The sequence below is a fragment of the Tiliqua scincoides genome, chromosome 2 (assembly GCF_035046505.1).
Source record: "Tiliqua scincoides isolate rTilSci1 chromosome 2, rTilSci1.hap2, whole genome shotgun sequence".
Taxonomy (NCBI): domain Eukaryota; kingdom Metazoa; phylum Chordata; class Lepidosauria; order Squamata; family Scincidae; genus Tiliqua; species Tiliqua scincoides.
This window is the reverse complement of record NC_089822.1, coordinates 78,385,139-78,408,446: the sequence shown is the minus strand read 5'-3', so window position 1 is coordinate 78,408,446 and position 23,308 is coordinate 78,385,139. Positions and strand designations below refer to the sequence as shown.

Genomic DNA, 23,308 nt, shown 5'->3' with positions numbered 1-23,308 from the left:
GTTCAAACTCTTGGACCTGGACTTGTGTTCACGTTTACTTTCGGCATGCACTCATTACATAGTCCCGAGCAATTTCCTGAAATTGGTGAAGCTTGTTTCCAAGTCTCAAGTCCTATGAGTTTCAGAAAACACCCAGGTGTGGGCTTTGTTGGCTTCCTAGAGCAGTGTTTTTCAACCTTGGGATTGCGGCAACATACAGGAGTGAAATAGGTTTAAAACCATTGGACTGGAGCACCACCAGATAAAGGAGGGGACATCTGGTATTCCCCTTCAGGTACCAGCAGATTGTACCCCAGTTCTGTTCAGGTTCTTAGCAATTATGCTAAAATAGCTTTCATTAGTGCTGGGCTTCATGGTAACTTTTTCTGCGCTCTCTAGTAAGAATATTCTCAGTGGTGGCAACTGCATTATGGAATTCCCTCCCCTTTGAACTGAGGACAGCTTCCTCATTAACTTTTCTGGTGGGGCCTGAAGAACTTTTTATTAAGGAAAGCCTTTGAGGCCTTATAAGGGCTGCTTTTACAAATTAATGTTTTTTTACTATGTGTTTTATTGCTGACCACACAGTATTTTATCTTGTTTTTAATTGTTTTTATTTTTAATGTTTATTTGTATTTTATTCTGAATTTTAATGTTTAGATTGTTAGCCGCCTTGGGTGCCCTTCGGGGAGAAAGGCGGAATATAAATCTAATAAATAAATAAATAATATTCGGTTCCAGTGAACAGTGCTAGGAGGGCATAATGGGGACAGAGAGTGGGCAGCGATGGTGGGAGTGGTCAGATAGGGTCCCGGGAGAGGGGTGGAATCAGCGGTGGGTCTCCAGTCTCATACTTTATTCATTTCTTTATTTATTGGGGTCATGACACCAAAAAGGTTGAAGACCACTGTTCTAGAGGAAGGAAGTTCTACACCCAGGGAACAGCCACTGATAGGTGAACTCAATTATTGATTTCAAGTGGGGGGGGGGGAGAGCAAGTGGTACAGTTCTCTTATATGCAGGTAGAGAATTTTGTAGTTGAGAACTCTTGCATGTAAAAACTCCACTGCAAGGGAAAAGAGCAAGCATGCTAAGAAAGAGTCTTATCATAGTCTTCTGCCCATCTTATTTTCAGTCGAGTAGCTGATTGTTCACGTTCTGCCTTATATTTGGATTTGGGGTTGAGAATCTTGAGAGAATGCCAAACTGTTTTGATGAGCATGCGATGTTCTTTGTGCTTACGTTGCTGTGGTGCTATATTGTGAGACACAAAGAAAATCTATTTATTCAGAATATTTATGGGCAATAAAAGTTATTCTACATGCAGGATGATTGTTACCTATCATAATTTAAATATTTTCACAGATATGCATCAAATTATACACAAGCATTTGCAGAAATTCAAGTCCAGGTGAAGCAAACAAAATGGGAACTGTAAATAGGTTTAAAAGACTCCTAGGCTAAGTGTCGAGCAGCCCAATTCCAAGTGCTGTGGCATTCATAATTCACTGTCTGTAATATAGTTCTGCCTTGTATTTGGATTTCAAATATCATTGAATTATGAGGAAACCTAGAAAAATGACACAATGGACCAATAAGGATAAAATTAAATGCATGCAACTTAAGCAAAGATATGTCCTTTCATTACGTTGACTTTAGTGGGAATTAGACATACAATTAAGCATTTCATGTTGACTGAATTTCCCCCCATAAAACATGCTTAGGTTAATTGTGCCTTATGGGTAAATTCTGCACCCAGTCATGTGCCCATAAATCCATTTAGATCATCTGGCCTCTGGACACAAAACTATTTCCCATCAATTCAATCCTAAATAAGCTGTTTGGCATTGCAGACTACCAGCCCAATCCTATCCAATTTTCCAGTGCCAGTGCAGCCGTACCAGTAGGGCATGCACTGCATCCTGTGGTGGGGAGGCAGTCACAGAGGCCTCCTCAAGGTAGGGGAACATTTGTTCCCTTACTTTGGGGCTGCGCTGCAGCTGAACTGGCGTTGAAAAGTTGGATAGGATTGGGCCCTACATCTCTTAATGAGAACACCGATGAAATTGTTTTAATTATCAAATGTTAGCAATATGTTAAAAACTAAAAAACTATGTTCAAAACAACAGGGAAAATAGTTGTTCCTTCCAAACAGACACTCTCAAGGTCACCACCCACGCTCTGGTTAAAAAGAGTTGTCATGTCATTTCTCATGTCTTTCGAATTCTATGTAATGCAACTAAGACCCTGTTTTCTAATCTCAGAAAAATCCTTTGAATACAAAGGGAATTCTCTACATGGATAGCCTGCTGGATTGGGCCCTATGTGTGAATTTGCACCATTTAGAAAGGAGGTGTAAAGAGAAAACAACAGCTGTAGTAATTATTAATTAGATTAGTGCCTTAGCTTTTGGGGGTGAGTGTTCAATTAACCCAGCAATGATCAGCTGCATGTAATTAACACTGTATGCTGTTATATCAAGGATGTGTTAATTGGATCTGATTTTCAGAGTCAACTTTCATATTCAGAGCAAGTTGAGCCCAGGTGCTAACGTAATATTGTTCCAAAAAAGAATGAAGGGAGAGCCAAAAGATATTGGTCTTATATAGACCCCAGAGAATTGAATGCAGTCACATCTGAAAAGGAGGGTGTATGTGTTTTAAATTCCCTGTTTATTTTGATTTGTGATAGGGTTTTATTTAATTTACAAGGTTTGCAGAGGTGTCCCTAATGGGGAAAAAATTAACAGTTTCCAACTACTGTGATGCTGTTTCTTAAGTAGAGAGTGTTAACTTTAAGGCTATTTTAAGCACAGTTAATTGTCAACCCCCAGAGTGTGGTTTTCTCTCTCTCACAAAATCAGTTTAATCATCATGAATATGTGCACAGCTTCATAGAGACACCTGTAAAGTGCCTAAAATGTACAAAGTGCTGTGTGCTTTTTGTTAACACAGCTCCAGGGGACAAAGGGTGGAAAGGAACCAGCTGTAATAATCTCTTTAAACTCTGAAGCCCTTTCCATGAGCACAAACTCTTTGGAGCAGCATTTAACATCTGGAATTTAACAACTCGTGCTGAAAGATTGAATGCTTGCAAGTTAACACGAGTAGGCTAAGAATATATCACATTCCTCACAATTTTCAAAATTCCTAGACAGATTCATTTCCTGTTATGTTATGACAATAAAGATTGCATCAAGGAAACAGATGAAAACATGGTCATTTGTTCATCATCTCCGTTATTTGAATTAATCTCCAAGAGCTCTGATGCATGAAGGATTCTGCTTGTATGACCTAGTGTTAACTAGCTGGTAGTTATATTTCTTCAGGTCCTTATCACTGTATGTAACTTGGTTACAACTATAAATGTACCCAGTGACTATTATGGATAATATGAAGGATGACTGGTGGCATGTGCTTGAATTGAACCTCAAAGACTAGAGGCACAAGTGCCAGCTCATCCTTAGGCAGAAAAGAAGTGCATATACATTTGAATTACTCCATAACTCACCCCTAGATGACTAAGGCCCAAATCCTAACCAAATTTCCAGCACTGGCATAGCTGTGCTAATAGGGTGTGTGCTGCATCCTGCAGTTGGGTGGCACTCATGGAGTCCTCCTCAAAGTAAGGGAATACTTATTCTCTTACCTCGGAGCTGCATTGTCCTTATGTCAGTGCTGGAAAGTGGGTTAGGATGGCACCCTTAGGCCTGTTTCTCACTGAAATGATAAGCCTATGTCTGTTCCACATCGGACTGCAGTGAGGAACACAGTTCTCATGTGACTGACTGTTCCTCCATACAGAACATTTCTTGTGCATGGAAAAAAAATGATGTCAAAGAGAAGAGAGGGCTAAAGTACAACCCTTATGCACATGCATGGAGGAGCAGTCAGTTGCATGAGATCCATATCCCTCATTGCAACCTGGAGGAGCGCAGCCCAGGCAGAGATTTATCAACCTTGGTGGGACTTTGTTGAGACTTTCAAATGGACAGGTAAACATCTTCAGTGAAAAGTATTGTGTGTGAAGTAATATGATTGTATATAAGGTCTATCTGATCTGAATGACAGTTGAGCATGTGCAAGTCAAAACATGGTGCTGCAGACATTCAGCGGTGAACAGGATGGCGTGAACTTGCCCTCCTTGATATCACTGGGGAGGTTACTGTCCCTCACTTTCACCTCCATATCTGCAAAATTGGGAATGGTGGCCTGCTTCACAGTGGTGTTGTGAAGACTAGTAGCCCAACCCTAAACTGCCTGGCACGCAGAAGAACAGCGGCACAGACATGGCTGCCGCTGCATCCTATGGGCACCATGGTAGCCACCAGACTCTCCTTGGGGGAAGGGGACATTTGTCCCCCTCCCCTGGGTATGGGTGAAGGCCCCACAATGGGTCTGGTTTAATGCATGTCTTCTGAGTGGGGGAAGAAATGCTTTCTCCCAATCAGCTTCTCGAATTTTGCTCATGCATCTCTTTGGAGAGAGAAGCACATATAAGCAACCTTTACAGCACAATCCTAGGTATATCTACCCAGAAGTAAGTTCCATTCAGTTCAGTAGGGCTTACTCCTACTTAAGTGTGAATAGGATTATAGCCTTAAGATGTGACACTGGCACACATCTTAAAACATGGGTATGTATCAGGGATGGGAACTCAACTCAGGTGACTTGAGTCCAAGTTGCGAAAATGCGTGTTTTTTGCTGACTCACATACATTCGAGTTGTGCTTGTGGAAGACTCAGCAAAATACTCAGGTCAATGACCCCTGACTTTGCACTCAGTCCTCACACATGCAAGCACATCTGTCTCGGTGTGCTTGCTTACTGATTTTACAGTGTGAAAGACCTCGTGGGGCCATCATTCAGATTGGGCGAGCAGCAGGGAAGTTCCAGCCAGGAGGCAGGGAAGGGTTAATGTTTTGCTTTTGCAACAAATAGGATGTGGGAGCAGGCTCTCTTGCCCATCTCTGAAAGAACCAATGATCATTGGATGAAGAATGGAAGGTCTGATATTCTTTGGCTGAGATAGGACAGAAGGAGGAGCCCAAGAGGGTTCTTGTCTTAGAATTGGCTGGAGAAGCCCAGGGAGGGAGAGAAGGCAGTTCGTAGTGATCACACTTTCCAAACGCATGGCTCCGTTGTTACTTAGGAGGAGGGAGCCTCATTGAAAAACAGGCACAAATGGGACTACTTCTGAGTAAAGCTGCAAAGGATTGGGTCATCTTGGTAAGCCTCGCAGCTGCTACTTGTGACCCTCCTCCCTCTTGCCACTTCTCTCCTGGCTCTCACACAGTCCCTCCCACCTTGTTCACAGATGGAATGGGACAGGAGAGGAGTGTTTAAAGAGAACTCCAACACACACACACCCTGGCAGCAACCTTGTTTTGTTCCATGGCTGGGTTTTCAAAGGGAATGACTTGAGACTCAAGTCTTTTCGAGTCACAAAAGTGCCCTCATTATGACTCATTTTTGAGTCAAGTCATGGGGGTGGAGACTATGACATGACTCGAGTCAAGCCGTGCTGGACTTTCCCATCCCGGGTATGTATACTCATGTCAAGAAGAAGTAGAGATTCTGGATAGTTTCTGTCTAGATGCATTGGGGTGCCCAAAATGCGCATTAGAATGGCAAAATGTCCTCAGGAAGTAGACTTGCAGAAAACACAGTGCAATCTCTTCTTTTTCAGGCTGTCTCCATAAGAGAGCATCAGCTGCTACCGCACATGGCATGATTTTAGTATGCTGATTTAATATTTACAGAGTGCCAATAAAATTTTTATGATGGCAGCTGGTGGTTCCTGTGGTAATTTATAAACAACAACATAACACAGACATCAGGGAACTCCAAGGAAAGTTCTGCATGGCTGTACAATATTTAGGAATCTTAACTACGAGGTGGTGGGTTTCTTTCCAAAAACAAGAGGGGTTTTGGTGAGTGCTTTGCTTCACTCTTCTCATTTAGTGCAAAATACATTGTTGACAGACTATGAGCCAAACTAGACAGCCAATGGAGACGCATGAATGAATCCCTGTCAAGGCTTTGCAAACGACAGTCCAAGGAGACCAGATCTTGGTTGAGACTGTGGTGGGGGAGAACACTTGCCCTTTCTCCCTGTGCTGTTTTCCAACAGAAATAACCCCCTCCCCAAAACTGATCTTTGCCCCATTCATACCAACCTTTGTGGTTTTTACTAACAAGGGGAACAGCAGTTGTTGGAGGGGAATTTTCAACAGAAAAATCATGTTGGGGGGAAAAGGATTAACCTCCCCCCCCCATTCTCACCATAGTTGTGATCTGGGTCAGGGCCCTGCATTGTTGCAACTACAAAAACCAAGAGACAGAGGTCTATTCACACACCTCCATTGTAAAATGTAGTTTGACCCTTGCTACAGCTGACTTTCTGCATTTTTCAAAACAGCTCTGTAGAACTCAAAGACATAATATAAGAAATGTTTCTATAGCACTCATGTAACTGATGTTTTTAATAAGCAACCTGGTATTGCCTTTATACAAATAGCTTTCAAGGGGAGCAAACAAACTCCCCTTATCAGATTATCTTCTTTGTGCCCTGTGATGGCCCTTTCTATGTATCAAGGACCCTCTGAGTCATCTAGATGACTTACAGTGCAATCCTATACACCAGTGTTTCTCAAACTGTGGTTCAGGACCCACCAGGTTGGTTGCCATTCATTTCAATATTTTATTTTTAATATATTAGACTTGATGCTACCATGGTATGTGACTGTATTTGGGGAAATGTTACAAATCTGTACTTTAAACAGGCTACTATGAAGATGCTTTAAACAATGATAGAAAATGGGATTTACTCCTGGGTAAGTGCGGGTAGGATTTCAGCCTAGGGTTGTTAAAAATTTTCCTTCTTGATGATGTCACTTCCGGTTATGACATCACTTCTGGTGGGTCCTGTCAGTTTCTCATTCTAAAAAGTGGGTCCCATTGCTAAAGGAGTGAGAACCACTGCTATACACACTTTCCTTGGACTAAGCCCCATTGAACACAATGATATTTACTTCTGAGCAGACTTGCACAGGATTACACTGTTACTTCCAGCTATCTGTTCATTAGCATTGAAATAGTCAAATGAAGTTGGTGGTTGCAACTCTCATCCCAGCAGGCTTCATAATACTGTATGTCTTTTATGGAGCCTGAGATATCAGGCATTTGACAAGTGCCTTCCTCCACTCACTTATCCTACTTGAAACGCCTTCTGCAGTTCTGAGAAACGCCTTCTCAACCTTTGTCCCCCAATGTACCACTAGGCAAGGTCTATCTTATCTTAAGCACTACCAATACTGGTGATATCAACCCATGGCCCTGTCTCTCAGCCCATCCCTTCCAGTCCTGCTTTGCAGAAGCTCCTGGGGAAGAGAAAAGGCAGGAAACTTGAGTTCTTACCAGCCAACAGCTCACCTGCTGATTGTCTACTAGCTAGTGCTTGGAAACACAGTAGAAAGGGCAACATCTAGGAAAGGATGATGATGATGATATCTGGGAGAACAATATGAAAAGGCAGACTGTGGATTTCGGACATCTTCCTTCTTGAAGTATTTTAGATTCCTACTGCCTACTAGAGAAGAATTTCCTTTCCCTGTATAACACTTCAACTTTTATGCACAGGCATGAGTTCCACAGGGGCCAACTGCTACTGCACACACCCCTTGTATCTTTTAATTCTCTTATGCTACAAGCAAGACACTGAATTCAAATTGTACACTTAGAAATATATGGTTGGTTTTATGACTTACAGCCCAATTCTATCCACACTTTCCTGGGAGTAAGCCCCATTGACTCTACTGGGACTTACTTCTGAGTAGACATGCATAGGATTGGGCTGTTAGAAGATTAGAAAATGTCCTAAACAATTTGATAGATCACTGATCTTCAAATACCCTCATAGACACTGTTTTGATTGATTTTTCTGAAACTTCTAGGCAGCAATCCTGAGTTTTACTGAAAAGTCTAGTAGCATTCTCAATTTACACATGAGCATTGGCCAGGCCTGCTAAGCTTTGCCACTGATCCTGCTCCCACACAAATGGAGAATACATATTAGAATACTCGTCCATGTCTGCTTTGTAGGGAAGAAGAGTAATCACATATATTGACTGAACTTTCTTCGGGGAAAGAAATCCACCATGACTGCTGTTTTACTGTTGTTGTTGAAGAGCCTTTGATAAGCTTCCAAGTGATCCCAGTGTTCTTAGGAACCCATTTTGAAAACTATTGTGACAAACTTATCTTATCCTCTAATGCATCTTATCCTCTAATGCAGGGGTGTCAAACATAAGGCTCAGGGGCCAGATGCGGCCAGCGGAAGCTTTTAATCCGCCCCTCAGGCTCTCAGCTGCTGTCATGCTGAGGTTTTACTGCTGAAAGGGCAGCCCACTTGAAACTTGAGCTCTCCCATATCTTGAATATGATCAAGATTTGTGTATTTTCTCTTCTGTCTTTTGCAGCTAATGACTTCCCAAGTGAAAAAAGTGCTTATTTTTGGTCATGACCTGTTTAATAACATCACTTCCTGCCTAATGACATCACTTTTGGCCCTCAGCAGGCATCACGAATGCTATTCGGCTGTCTGTATGAAATGAGTTTGACACCCCTGCTCTAATGCCAAAGGCCATTTTTTCTAGTAAGTTCAACAGACTTGCTTAAAGATTGCTCTACATCATTCCTTTGGAATCATATCATGAATCAGGATAGACATCATGCATGATGTCAATAAGTGGTAAAGCAGTTATTACTAGTATTGTATTCCAACAAGCTTAAATTCTCAGAGGTTACTTTGTGTGTATGTGTCTGCATGCACAGGTGAGCACATGTACATGTGTCACTCGATCAATCCATCTATCACCAAGTACAAAGAAGTTTCAAATTGTTACAGTTCACAACTAAGCTAGAGTTTCATCTCACTAAAACATATAAAGCATATTAGAGCATTAACAATTTATCCAGTAAGTACTTCTTCACCAAATACACACTACAGTGCACAGTGATAATCTTTAAACTGTCCATTTCATCTATTACTATTTCAGATCTGTTTAGGACTTCTGCTGCAGGGCAGAAGTCAGGCTAATTTAGAGTGGGCATCGTGCCATTCAGACAGATGGGGGTTGACTTTTGGTAGCCAAGAGATTGTGTATGTGCATCAGTTATGGGTGCTCAAGGCATAATTCCCAGCTGGGAAGCTGCTGTCCATTCTGAGCTGCCTGTGGCGATTAGCCATCACAGATTGTCTCTGGCCAGAACTCACTTAAAATATTTCTCTGTCACAGCCATAAAAGGGAATTTGCTGCACTTGGACAATGTGCTGGAAAATTGTGCTTGACCTTATCTTTTGCATGTTTGTCAGAAAAACTTTGTGAAGGTGAGTTAGAAATACCAGCATCACTTTATATGAGGTAAAAGTTGCCCAATACTTCATGATCTGCTTTGAAAAAATAGATTGGGTCAGAGACCTGTAGGTGCACACTATAACCACAAATTAAGTTTCCTTTGAAACCAATTATTCACTCTGCCTTTCCAAAGAAAGGAGATGTGGGTCCCCATTTATTTGGAATTAATATAGACCACAGTAGTGCTTTTCAATCAGTGGGATGAGTACCACTTTTGATATTTCACAGTATGTCTGGTGGTAATTAGCCCACAGCCATAGTGACCATGCAGCACTGCCCTCAATTTTTCTGAGTTGAGCCATTTCTGCCCTACGTTGCATATACGCAACAGGGATCAAATGTGTACACCTGTGGGTTGGGTAGAAATGGGTTAATGAACAGAGAATCTAACATGGCTAATGCAGAGTTAGAAGGAAGTCTTTCCTTCCTGGCAATATCCAGCATAAGTGCCTCTGCCTCCATAGCCACAACTGTAGCAAGATCATTTTGGGGTTATAGAAGCTGATGAACTGTTGTTTATTCAACCATTGTGATATGGTTTATTTTTGATTGACTGAAGATTAGCTGCTTTAGCATAACTGAAAGTTGTGCCCAGGAAGCTGTGTGTCCATACAGGGGATGACCTGCAATAACACCACCTGGAGATATGTCTGTGAAAGGAGAACTTGCTTGTTATAGAGGAACAGCTGGGACTAATAGATATGTGGCACCGGAGACCATTACTCAAGAAATGCTGTCCAAGTGTAGGCTCCTGTAGAAATAACGATTGTGGAGTTGGGTATGGGCCAGCTGGGTGAAAGGATAGGCATAAATTTATTCAATTTATAACACTGCCCAAAAATATTAGTAAATCCCTGTTCCACAAGATGACATAAAAATGGCTCTACAGAATAACAAGCAAGATTCGATCCAGCACAGAAGACCACCATTGGCAACAAGGATCAAGGTCATGGTGCACCATCAGTTTCTTGGCCCTCCATTGGACCTGCTCCAAATTAAGCTGGCCACTTAACTTGTGTGCCTGTACATAAGTATGAGTAGGGATGCTATGTGACTATTGATTGCTAGCCTGGAGCAACCTAGATTATTAGAACCTATGAATTGACTTGGCATTTTAATCATTCCATTCTAATCACTGGTACTAGCTGTTGCATTTTGCTTAATAAATCAAATTTGCTGCTGTATTTGAGTGTGATTAGTGCACTCTGCCATTAAGATCGCTGGTTATTAGTTGGTCATGGGTCCAGTGGTTTGATCATCCAATGGACTTAACAGTCTAAACCTGTGACAAAGAAGGCATGTACTTAGAAAGCCCAATTTGGAGCAATGGCCATTGTGAAAATGCTGGAAAGTGCTGCCACCAGCCGACCAGAGGCAGATACTGGTGCAGAGGACAGCGCAGGCAGGTGCTGGGTGTTTGTGCTGGTCAGAGAAGTTTCAGGTGCCAATAGAGGTAAGTTCACCACTGAGTGGTATGGAGGTGTTCTGGGCAGAGGGAAGGCAGCAATGGAGACTGGCAGACCAGGTCCAGTAGGGGGCAGGAATGGTGGCAGAGGCTGATGTTGGATCCTAGCCCCCCTCCCAGGCCCAATCAGCCAACATGTGGCTGCATGTGCCTATGCCAGTGATATTTCTTACCTCAGGGAGATCTCCAGCAGCCTTGTTACCCACGTGGGATATAGCAGTAGCAGTTTCAGCGCTGCTGCATCACAGCATGGGCAGTTCAGATGGCAGTTCAGATAGGATTGGACTATGAATTTCCAGAAGTGTCACTTCAGTGGCATCATGAAGCCTGTCTTACTGACTCCCTCTTGATTTCTTGAATGCACTTTGAATCTATGATCAAGAGCACCCACAAACTCTTCCAGCAGCACACCTTTCTAAAGCTCGCTCTTACATGGAAATATCAGAGGGCTCGAGTTTTTACCCCCACAGATGCATGCAGAAATTGGTATATTTTGCGTAACTACAGGGGAGTCCCATATCTATGGATTCTATATGCATGGTTTTACTTAACTGTAGATTGGATCCATGGCCCCCCTACATGCCTCCTCCGGAGGTGTGGGGAGCTGGGCTCCTCTTGCTTGTAGAGAGCCTTCTGAAGCCCACAGTGGCTGCGCAGGGCTTCCCTGGGCCTCCTAATGCCCTACAAGGCAGTGTTTCTCAAACTGTGGGTTGGGACCCACTAGGTGGGTCACAAGCCAATTTCAGGTGGGTCCCCATTCATTTCAATATTTTATTTTTAATAGATTAGACTTGATGCTACTATGGTATAATAATAATAATAATAATAACAACAACAACAACTTTATTTTTATCCTGCTTTTCCCCCCGAAGGGACTCAAGGCAGCTTACAACAGGTTAAAACAGATTAAAAACATAATTTAAAACAAATAAAAACATATTAACACATATCATAAAAACAGCAGTCAGATGTAGTCAGGTAAAAAGAGCATAGAGCAGCAAATCATAAAAGAAGCAGGCCTGTAAAAAATATAAAAGATGTTGAAAAGATGTTAAAAAGGCTGAGAACTCAGAAGGCTTGTTTAAACAGAAGGGTCTTCAGGCCTCGCCAAAAAGTCTCAAGAGAGGGAGCCATTCTTAAGTCAAGGGGAAAGGGAGTTCCATAGCGTTGGTACCACTACTGAGAAGGCCCTATTTCTTATGTATGTGACTGCATTTGGGGAAATGTTACAGACCTGTACTGCAGCATGGCCTTTCCCAGTTTGAAGAGACACTTGGCCAACAGTCTGAGGCTAAGAGGCAAAGAAGGAAGGCCCATAGCCAGGGAGACAGACCAGGGACAGACTGCACTTGCTCCCGGTGTGGAAGGGATTGTCACTCCCGGATTGGCCTTTTCAGCCACACTAGACGCTGTTCCAGAACCACCTTTCAGAGCACAATACCATAGTCTTTCAAGACTGAAGGTTGTCAACTAAGTAGATGGGGTTTACTCCTGGGTTAGTGTGGGTAGGATTACAGCCTAGGATTGTTAAAACTCTTAATGCTTGATGATGTCACTTCCGGTCATGACATTGCTTCCGGTGAGTCCTGACAGATTCTTATTCTTAAAAGTGGGTCCTGGAGCTAAATGTGTGAGAACCACTGCTATAAGGCATTTAAAATGTCATTTCCGGTTTTATTGTAAAACCAGAAGTTGCCGTTTTGGGGGCCTTTTCGGCCATTCTGAGACCCACAGCAGCCATTGGCAGTTGTGCACAGCCTCGATGGGCCTCAGAAAGTCACCAGAGGTGAGGAGAGCCCAGGTCCCCTCCCCTCCAGAGGATGGGGGGTGTCCGCTCGTATTTGTGGATTTGGGTAGCTGTGGGGGGGGGGGGTTCCACCACGGATACAGGGGCATGCCAGTATATGTCAGATAACTGGATTCTAACATCTACTCCCATCTAAATATCTCATCCTGAACTACCTATGGGGGGAGAGGGTGTGCACATCTATTTCTGTAGCAACTCCCATTGCTAGGATGCATGAGAAAAAAATGGGAATTTTCTTTCTGTAAATTTCCTTTTCTGAAAAGAGGAAGGGGGCCATTCCGAAGAATCAGCCCTCACAAAACAGGCAGAGCTTACTAGATGCTTGGCATCTCACTTGCAGAAGAACACCCACAGCCTGGTCTGGAACTGACAAATTGTATCCCCTCTGACTCCTGAATTAACTATTAAACGTTTGTAGAAAAAAAGGAGGTGGAGGTAGAACAGACCAACTGAATTGATCTAATCAAAATAGAGAAGTTGTAGACCATGGAGACCAACTGGAAGCCCTAGCTACCACCCCCCACCCCCATGTAGCCTATTGTCCAAGACAAGCTGAACCTGGTAGCAAGATGGGCAGAATGCTCCCTCTTCTCACAACAGGTAATTTAGGATAAGAAAATGCCTATTTTTGCAAGCAGAGGAAGGAATGCCACTGAATTAAGGCAGGACCAGGAGGGGCACCAGACCTGTGTACACAACCCTTTGCCCTGTGCATGTATGACATGGGTGGAGTGTAGCCTGGCCTGGATCAGGGCAGAAAACTTGGCTGGTTGTGTCAACACAGTGGCAGGCTGGCTGAGCAGAACGCAGATGAAGTAACTAGAGTGGTAATTGCACTCAGAGCGTGTTCAGGGCGGTAGACAAGTTCTTCAGGATACCAATAGTGGAACAGTTTGCAACCGATGTGAATAAGAGGATAGTCAAGTTCATTCCTTGTTATCTACAAGCACAAGAAGGATTGATGGTTTTGTTCAAGATTGGCCCTAAGTTCTCCTGCATGTCTTTCCACCAGTGTTTCTGATCCATGCCGGAGAAACTGGCCTGCTGGGGTCTCTGCACCATCACACAGCCAGCTGTCTGCTTCCAACATGGCCATGGGGTGCAACATTACTGCAGATCCCTTAAGAACATAAGAACAGCCCTACTGGATCAGGCCATAGGCCCATCTAGTCCAGCTTCCTGTATCTCACAGCGGCCCACCAAATGCCCCAGGGAGCACACCAGATAACCTCATCCTGGTGCCCTCCCTTGCATCTGGCATTCTGCAATAGCCCATTTCTAGAATCAAGAGGTTGCACATATACATCATGGCTTGTAACCCATAATGGATTTTTCCTCCAGAAACCTGTCCAATTCCCTTAAAGGCATCCAGGCCAGATGCTGTCACCACATCCTGTGGCAAGGGGTTCCACAGACCAACCATCCCTTGAAGATCCCCTGGCCTTCAGTATGTAAACAGTGTTGGTGGGTGGAGGTACAGAGAAACCATGCACGACTAAACCTATGAGCTGAGCCCCAAGGTTGCAATCCCGTACACACCTTCCTAGCAATACATCCCATTAAAGAAAGTGGGACTTGCTTCGGAGTAGGCACGCACAGGATCATGGTGTAAGGCTGCAATCCTATGCACACTTTCCTGGGAGTAAGCCCCGCTGAACTCAATGGGACTGACTTCTGAGTAGAGATGCATAGGATGGGGGGGGGGGGGTAAGAGTGCAGGCTCAACTCTGCTGGAAGTCCCATTATAGTCAATGGGGCTTCCTCCCAGGGAAGTGTGGACAGACTGCAGCCACAGCAATCCACCCTGGAGCCAGCTGGAGAGGGAGCGTGTCTGTCAGTGTCTGCGCGCGCACACCCGCCCGGCAACCCGGGCACTGCTTGCTTCCTGCAGCCGAGGCGGTTGGCTCTTCCGAGGCGCGCATGCGCAGCGCCACTGCGGAAGCGCGGCTCGACCTGTGTGTGCAGGAGGGTCGGGGGCCTCCCAATGGTGAGTGAATGAGGCGCCAGTGAGGCCGGTGCTGGGAGGGGCGCTGTTGCTAGGATGCTGCTGGGGGGGGGGCGGCGGTCGCTGCTGGAGGGACTCCTGGATACAGGGGTTGGAGGGGTGCTGACAGTGGGAGGCTGGCAGGGTGGACTGGGAAGGTCCTATCTCACTGGGCTTTCCCACTTGGAAGAAGCTTTGGGCTGAGGAGCCTCAGAGCCCAAGCCTGTGCCTGTCTCCTCAGAAGTAAGTTCCACTAGAGTCCATGGAGCTTACTCCCAGGTAAGCGTGGACAGGGTGGCAGCCTCAGAGCCCTGTGCCTGTCTCCTCAGAAGTAAGTCCCATTAGAGTCCATGGAGCTTACTCCCAAGAAAGTGTGAACAGGATTGCAACCTCAGAGCCCAATCCTATGCCCGTCTCCTCAGTAGTAAGTCATATTAGAGTCAGTGGGGCTTACTCCCAGGTAAGTGTGGATAGGATTGCAGCCTCAGTCCCCACTATTAGGATGACCAGCTACAAAGTGGGACAGAGTGCCTATACCTTTAATCATTATATAGAAGAGGAAATTTTGGCAGGGACAGCTTTTCAAATGCTTCCATATTGAGCTGGAGCTGTCAAAATTCCCTCTTCTATATAATGGTGAAAGGTATAGGCACCCTGTCCCACTTTGTAGCTGGTCACGCTACCCAATACAGTATTCTTGAAGCTCAGTGTTTTTCCCCTCATGGTGAAATCAGCAAACAGTTGGCAGCAAAGTGATATTGCTAACACCTTCTTGAGCATATTTGATGTATGTATGTATGTACTGTATGCACAGAGAGAGAGAGAGAGAGAGAGAGAGAATGTCAAGGTACCTCCATTGATTTACATGGGAGGGATGATATTTCACTTTCTACATGGAGGCAAATCCAGGTTTACTAGCAGATGTACACCCAACAAACTGAAGTGTTCTGAGAAGCCTACCTGCCTCTTCATGAACATGCCTCGCTTTGCATTCTTAGGTGTGCGCTTAAAAGATATTAGGTGCGCCCCTAGCAGTGTATTATGGGACATTAGCCCCCAGCTGAGGTTTAGCTGGCTTTCTACTAGCATGGGATTGTATTATGTAGTACAGTAGGCTTACAAAGCTTTTGGTGATGAGAATGAGAGGAAGGAATGAAAGGAGTAAATGTTTTTCCTAATGAAACTTAGCTTTTGTGACAGTACCCTTAGTTCCTGTTTTTGGCAGTGTAGTTGAAGGCATGTTTTGGCTAAAATTGGGAGGAATTGGAGCGCAGAGCTAAAGGGTAGCCCCAACTGATCTGCTGCCCAAAACACTTTGAATACATCACCCCCTACCAGCACCATGCATGATAGCATGCACCCCCCCATAATACTCCCTTTTTAAATTGGCATGCACATTAGTGTGCACCCTTGCTGCTACCTCCAATCTGGCTAGATCCCCTTCACTTGGCAACGAAGTGGTGATGGGGAGGTTCTTGGCCAGGCCAGGAGAAGAGGTAGTGGTGGCAGCAGCGTGGTCCATGCTCGCATGCTGGGGCGGGGGCAGGTGGCAGCATCATCTCTATGTACAGCAACATGAAGGTGATGATGGCATGGCCAGATCCCACCTCCCCCATGTAAGTAGTAGTCTACTTGTAAGTAGTAGTACCATGTAACTACACCATGTAAGTTACATGTACCATGTAAGTACCATGTAAGTACTACTACCATGTAAGTAGTAGTAGTAGAAGCAACAATCTCCCCCATGTACAGCAACATGAAGGTGATGATGGCATGGCCAGATCCCACCTCTCTTTGCTAGCATGGATAAGGTGAAGAGGTGGAGGGGCAGAGGTGGCATGATGACTGGCTCCCCCCCCCCCCCCCCCCCAGAAAGGAGAAGGTGATAGTGGCAGCATGGCTGGATCCTCCCTGGCCAGGAAGAGATGAAAAACAGTAGAGGGATGGTGTTGTCATTGGGAACCTCCTCCTTTGCCATAATTTTTGCCAGCAGTGCTTGAGGTTGCCTATCCTCCTGTTTTTTCTTACCTGTCGCTTTTGTGTTCTTCACTCTACTGCCCTATGTTCAAATAGTGCAGCAAAGCGGACTTGGAAAAGTAAGGAGGAGCTCAGAAAATCTTACAGTATTTTGGAATAGGGCAGCTCTTCTTACGATTTCATTTTTCTGCTCTGCTCTGCTGTCAAACAGAGCAGCAGAGTGAAAAACACATGCTGATTTGAATCAGCGTATAAGGTGGCTAATCCATACCCCCTTCCCACTAGAGCCAGTCAGGCAATACTGATGCCATTTGTTTGATTCAGCACCCCAAAAATATCGGAAATTTGTTCAAACATGTTTGACAACTAAAAAAAGAGTTTTTTTTTGTAGGTGTATGTTTTTATTAAGAGTATTTACATACTGCTTTTCAACAAAATACTCGTAGATCATAAAATGGTTCCCTGGCCCAAAAGCGTACCAGAGGGTATTCTTACAGGTGGGACCTTAGTATCCATGAGGGATCTTTTCTCGAACCCCCCATGGATACCGTAAAGCACAGATACTGAAATCCGTGGTTTTGAGCCCCTTTAAAGCCTCCATAGGGCTTTCTGAAGGAAAAACAGTAGTGCCTTTTTGGACATTCTGAAGCCCGCAGAGGCAACCGGCGTGCAGCTTCGCTTGCCTTCTGAGGGTTCAGGTGGGGCTAAGTCTGACTGAATGTGGGTGGGGGGGGGGGACCTGCGTTGAGCCAGATCTGTGGATATAAAATCTGTGGATAAACAGGCTCCATCTGTATTGGCAATCTGAAGTAAAAGAAACTGTATCAAATTTGAACATGTTCAAAGATAGGTAAGCGTATGTACATTTTAATAGTTTTCCATTCTTTGAATGAACTACAGTTCTGGAGCTGGCTGAGTTCTACAGTTGTTAGCACTGGTAATATTACTAGAACTGAGGATGGTTTCCTACATACATTTGTGTGGCTTTGGGATTCTGTATTGTTTACTTATCAAGATGTAAGTGTACTAAAAGGCTTGAGAACTACTGGTTTACCTAATTTCCTCCATGAAAACACACACGTCAAAGAAAAATGTCTAAAGGGCCTAATCCTATCTCTCCCTCACCGATGCCCAAAAAGGTGGGCACTGCATCCAGTGGAGGGGGGGCAGATTGGGAGGGAAAAGAGAAATTATTTTCCCTTACTCCTCATAAGTCTCTTGCTCACCAATGGGTCTCTTCGAACCTGCTCCAGTTCTACAGCTGGCACAAGTCCAAGGAGAAGAAAGGGGTAAGGAGCCTCAGAACAGAGGGGATAGGATCCAGCGTGTACCATTGCTGCTGGATCCAACACCTCCCACTGCCTCCCCACCCCAAGTTCCTCCCTCTTTCCTGCCCAGTTTTGCCCCGCCCACCCATTCCTTGCCCCTATCCTTGCCTTATCTGTTCCAGTGGGTGTGACAGAATTTGATGATGGAGTTGCAAAATGGAGCACAAGAGAACACTGCGTGCTCCATTAGCTGCCATTTTATGACAGTGGAAGTTATATCTGCTGTCATAATCGCATAACAGCTCAATCCTTAATAGGATTGGGCAGTAACACTCCCATAAATACCTTTGTATTATTATTATTATTATTATTATTATTATTATTATTATTATTATTAATAATAATAATAATAATAATAATAATAATAATATTATTTATTAATACACACTAAGGCATGAAGAGAAGGAAATTTTCTTTTTTCCTGCATTTCTGCAAAGTTTGCTGGATTAATCCTACAGTCTACAATCTCTGGATCTTCCTAAATTCCTGAAGCAGTTTGTTTCACAGTTTCTGTTCTTTATGCTGTGATAATTATTTGTGGGTAAAATCTCCCCTGTTGCCACCAGGAGGCTAATCATCAGAGATGTACAGATAGATGACTTCTTACACAATTCTGATCATGTTTAAGTCCCATTGAACATAAGAACATAAGACATAAGTCCCTAGCCACATTGTCACCACCTGCTTTCATGTAAACAAATGCAAACATGTTTACTACACTTCTGGGATAAATGCAGCAGATACCTTGCACCAATGGTTAAAAGTAAAAATGTTCATGCCAGTTACCTAATGGAGCAAATATTGTAAGAATTAAAGATCTGCTAAATGAATGGCAAAGGACTATATGTATAATGATAATGAAGATTATACTTCTTGCTGCTGTTCTCAGATTTCCTGGAACTTAATTTTGATGCATAAATTTAGATGTGGAGGTTGGTGGGGAAAATGGAGCACACTTGGCTGTACTTTAGTGCTAGAGTGTGAAATTAAAAGTACAAGAAACCCCTGTGTAGATTTGGTTCCATCTGTTTAACAGCTATGGCCATTTGCATTTTGAGCCTAAGCATTTTTTAAATCAAAATTTAATGTAACTTATTCCCAAGGATGTATGCATGCGATTGCAATATTGATTCTGGTGTGAAAAACTGGATAAAATGGTGATAGGATTTGTAAGGATTTAGCAGACTGCCCAATTACTTGACTGGGATGGGTTAGTTGTGAAAAATATTGACCCTAAATGTTAAGTATGATGTTATGGGTATGAATGAAGACAGGTGTTGGAGGTCACCACTATGTTGGATAATTATGTTTAATTTGCTGGTGTGAATCCTGTAATGACAGCTTTTTTATGAAGAGGCAGCTTTCTGGAGTTAACTTTTTTTCATTTACAGCTGAAGTTTGCTTTATCTGTGTTGCTTCCTTTGCAAGCAAGATGTCATAAGTATGTATTTTGTTGACATAGCTTGGAAATATTAACAGTATTGCTCAATTTAACGTTATTTTCCTCTTTAGGTCCACCATTCTCTTTCTGTGTGGTGCAAGTGGTCTTCAGATTATGTACCATGGGATTACGGATTCACTTCGTTGTTGACCCTCAGGGCTGGTTCTGTATGGGCCTGATTGTCTTTGTCTGGCTTTACAATACACTTTTCATTCCAAAAATTATCCTCTTTCCACACTATGAAGAAGGACATATATCAGCGGTTGCAATAATGTGTAAGTCATGTTTAAGAACATAAGAACAGCCCCACTGGATCAGGCCATAGGTCCATCTAGTCCAGCTTCCTGTATCTCACAGAGATCCACCAAAAATGCCCCAGGGAGCACACCAGATAACAAGAGACCTCATTCTGGTGCCCTCCCTTGCATCTGGCATTCTGACATAGCCCATTTCTAACATCAGGAGATTGCACATACGCATCATGGCTTGTAACCCGTAATGGATTTTTCCTCCAGAAACTTGTCCAATCCCCTTTTAAAGGCGTCCAGGCCAGACGCCATCACCACATCCTGTGGCAAGGAGTTCCACAGACCAACCACACGCTGAGTAAAGAAAAATTTTCTTTTGTCTTTTCTAACTCTTCCAACACTCAATTTTAGTGGATGTCCCCTGGTTCTGGTGTTATGTCAGAGTGTAAAGAGCATCACTCTGTCCATCCCCTGCATAATTTTGTATGTCTCAATCATTTCCCCCCGAGGCGCCTCTTTTCTAGGCTAAGGAGGCCCAAACGCCATAGCCTTTCCTCATAAGGAAGGTGCCCCAGCCCCATAATCATCTTAGTCGCTCTCTTTTGCACCTTTTCCATTTCTGCTATGTCTTTTTTGAGATGCGGCGACCAGAACTGAACACAGTACTCCAGGTGTGGCCTTACCATCGATTTGTACGACGGCATTATAATATTAGCCGTTTTGTTCTCAATACCTTTTCTAATGATCCCAAGCATAGAATTAGCCTTCTTTACTGCCGCCGCACATTGAGTCGACACTTTCATCGACCTGTCCACCACCACCCCAAGATCTCTCTCCTGATCTGTCACAGATAGCTCAGAACCCATCAGCCTATATGTGAAGTTTTGATTTTTTGCCCCAATATGCATGACTTTACACTTACTAACATTGAAGCGCATCTGCCATTTTGCTGCCCATTTTGCCAGTTTGGAAAGCTCCTCACAATCAAAATTTAATGTAACTTATTCCCAGGGATGTATGCATGCGATTGCAATGCATACTTCTGGAGCTCCTCACAATCACTTCTGGTCTTCACCACTCGGAAAAGTTTGGTGTCGTCTGCAAACTTTGCCACCTCACTGCTCAACCCTGTCTCCAGGTCATTTATGAAGAGGTTGAAAAGCGCCAGTCCCAGGACAGATTCTTGGGCACAGCACTTTTCACTTCCCTCCATTGTGAAAATTGCCCATTGACACCCACTCTCTGTTTCCTGGCCTTCAACCAGTTCTCAATCCAGGAGAGGACCTGTCCTTTAATTCCCTGACTGTGGAGTTTTTTTCAGTAGCCTTTGGTGAGGGACCGTGTCAAACGCCTTCTGAAAGTCCAGATATATAATGTCTACAGGTTCTCCCGTATCCACGTGCCTGTTGACCTTTTCAAAGAAATCTATAAGGTTCGTGAGGCAAGACTTACCCTTACAGAAGCCATGCTGATTCTCCCTCAGCAAGGCCTGTTCGTCTATGTGTTTTGAGATCCTATCTTTGATGAGGCATTCCACCATCTTACCCTGTATAGATGTTAGGCTGACCAGCCTATAGTTTCCCGGGTCCCCCCTCTTTCCCTTTTTAAAGATAGGCGTGGCATTTGCTATCCTCCAATCTCTGGCACTGTGGCTGTTTTGAGGGACAAGTTGCATATCTTAGTCAAGAGATCAGCAACTTCATTCTTCAATTCCTTAATAACTCTTGGGTGGATGCCATCAGGGCCCGGTGACTTATTGATCTTTAATTTATCAATGAGGCCTGAAACATCTCTTTTAACCTCTATCTGACTTAATTCCTCTGTCAGGAGGGACCATTCAGGCAGCGGTATCTGCCCGAGGTCTTCTGCCGTGAAGACAGATGCAAAGAACTCATTTAATTTCTCTGCCATCTCTAAGTCTCCTTTTATCTCCCTTTTCCCTCCCTCACCATCCAAAGGGCCAACCGCTTCTCTGGCGGGTTTCCTGCTTCTAACATATTTGAAGAAGCTTTTATTTATTCCCCTTAATGTTGCTGGCCAAGCGTTCCTCATAGTCTCGCTTGGCCTCCCGTATCACCTTCTTACATTTCTTTTGCCACAGTTTATGTTCCTTTTTATTCTCCTCATTAGGGCAAGACTTCCATTTACGGAAGGAAACTTCCTTGCCCTTTACAGCCCCTCTAACAAACCTCTGTTTGTTACCATTTCTTTCATTCCATCCCAGTTTTGTGCTAGGGCAACCAACTCTGTATGATTCCCTTTTTGATTTTATACTAAATATTCATGGTATTAGTTAATCAAATGCACATATGCAGTTCAGTGAGTTTGCCTTTTTCAACATTGTGAAGAAAAGAGAGTGTCTCTTTTGTGAAAACTTATAATTGAATGAATATAAGCTGCCAATGTTTGCTAAGAAAACAGTTATAGTTAGTATTTTCATCAAGTGTCATAAATAAATCCATGGCGACGATCGTAACAATTCAATCAATGGGCAGCCCAGTCCTAACATTTCTTTATGCTGGTGTGGGCCCCTTGCACTGGCTCCTGATTGTCGTAAACTTGCCATAAGGCATGTTTGTGCCAATTTGAGAGCCAACCACACTGGCACAACAACGTGCACTGGCCTACCAGTGCCAGATCCCTACATCAGTCCCTATGCCAACTGGAGCAGGTAAGATTGCACTGCGCAGCACAGGGAGTGGGAGAGGGTAGCAGGAGTGGGTGTTTCTGGACAGAGGGAGGGGCAGAATGGAGGAGGATTGGGCATGGGGGGATGGGATTGGCAGCAGCAGCATATGCAACATCCTAACTCCCACTCCTGGGCCTTAGAAACCCACATGAGTTGCCTGGATTTGCGCCAGCTAAATTGCTAGGGCTGATCCAAGTAGCCCCTTAGGGCAGGCTGGGACTCAACATAGGCTAAGGAGAAAAATATTCCCTTACCCCAAGGTGACCTCCAGCAGACTCCTGCGTTGGATACAGCACAGGCCACGTGACCTGGCACAGGATTAGGATTGTGTGCTCTAAGCCTGTTAATGACGGTTTTCTGAATGAAAAGGTGTCTGTTTTTCAGGTTATTACATAGCTGCAGTGTTCTGTGTTGTCTCGTTACTGAGAGCCTCAGTCGCTGATCCAGGGAGACTACCTGAAAGCCCAAAGATACCAGTTACAGGTACAGATTTGACTGATTTTTTAAAAGAGTATAATTTCAGAAAACATTGATCCATTTCAGTGTGCGTTTCTGCTGGACTTTGTGATGGTAACTGCCTTGAGTGTCTAGTGGGCAATCTATATTGGGAAAGAAATAATGAGAGTATTACTGTGCCTTATTTTCCTGCATCTCTCAGTGGTTCTTATTGCCATCAATCATAATATTCTTCTGGACCACCTACATTTACTGGGTGAAGGAAGCCATGCATTGATGTGGTTCTGGTCGTTACTTGCAGGGAGGTTCCAGAAAGTGATGCTAGGAGACTGTTGTTCTGTCCAGTGGTTGTTACCTGAGAAGTTCTTTGGGGTTCTGTCTTCTTTTTAATACTCTTTAATACAGGTTGAGTCTCATTATTCGCGTGGGTTCCTTTCCCAGAACTCAAAAAATCGCACTATAGCAAATCAATTTAAAAAACAAAGTCCCTTTGCTCAGGTGATTGAAAAACAGCCTT

General features: G+C 43.9%; 1 protein-coding gene across 1 annotated transcript in view; it reads left to right on the top strand.

The window, feature by feature from the left end:
• Nucleotides 1-19,475: 19,475 nt before the first annotated feature.
• The window catches only part of ZDHHC21 (zinc finger DHHC-type palmitoyltransferase 21), a 34,810-nt gene continuing 30,977 nt past the window's right edge, over nucleotides 19,476-23,308 (top strand). Inside the window, exons 1-2 of the mRNA XM_066617326.1 lie at nucleotides 19,476-19,673; nucleotides 22,720-22,818. Of these exons, the coding sequence (XP_066473423.1) occupies nucleotides 19,520-19,673; nucleotides 22,720-22,818 (253 nt within the window). The 5' untranslated portion in view covers nucleotides 19,476-19,519. The remainder of the gene's footprint in view (nucleotides 19,674-22,719; nucleotides 22,819-23,308) is intronic.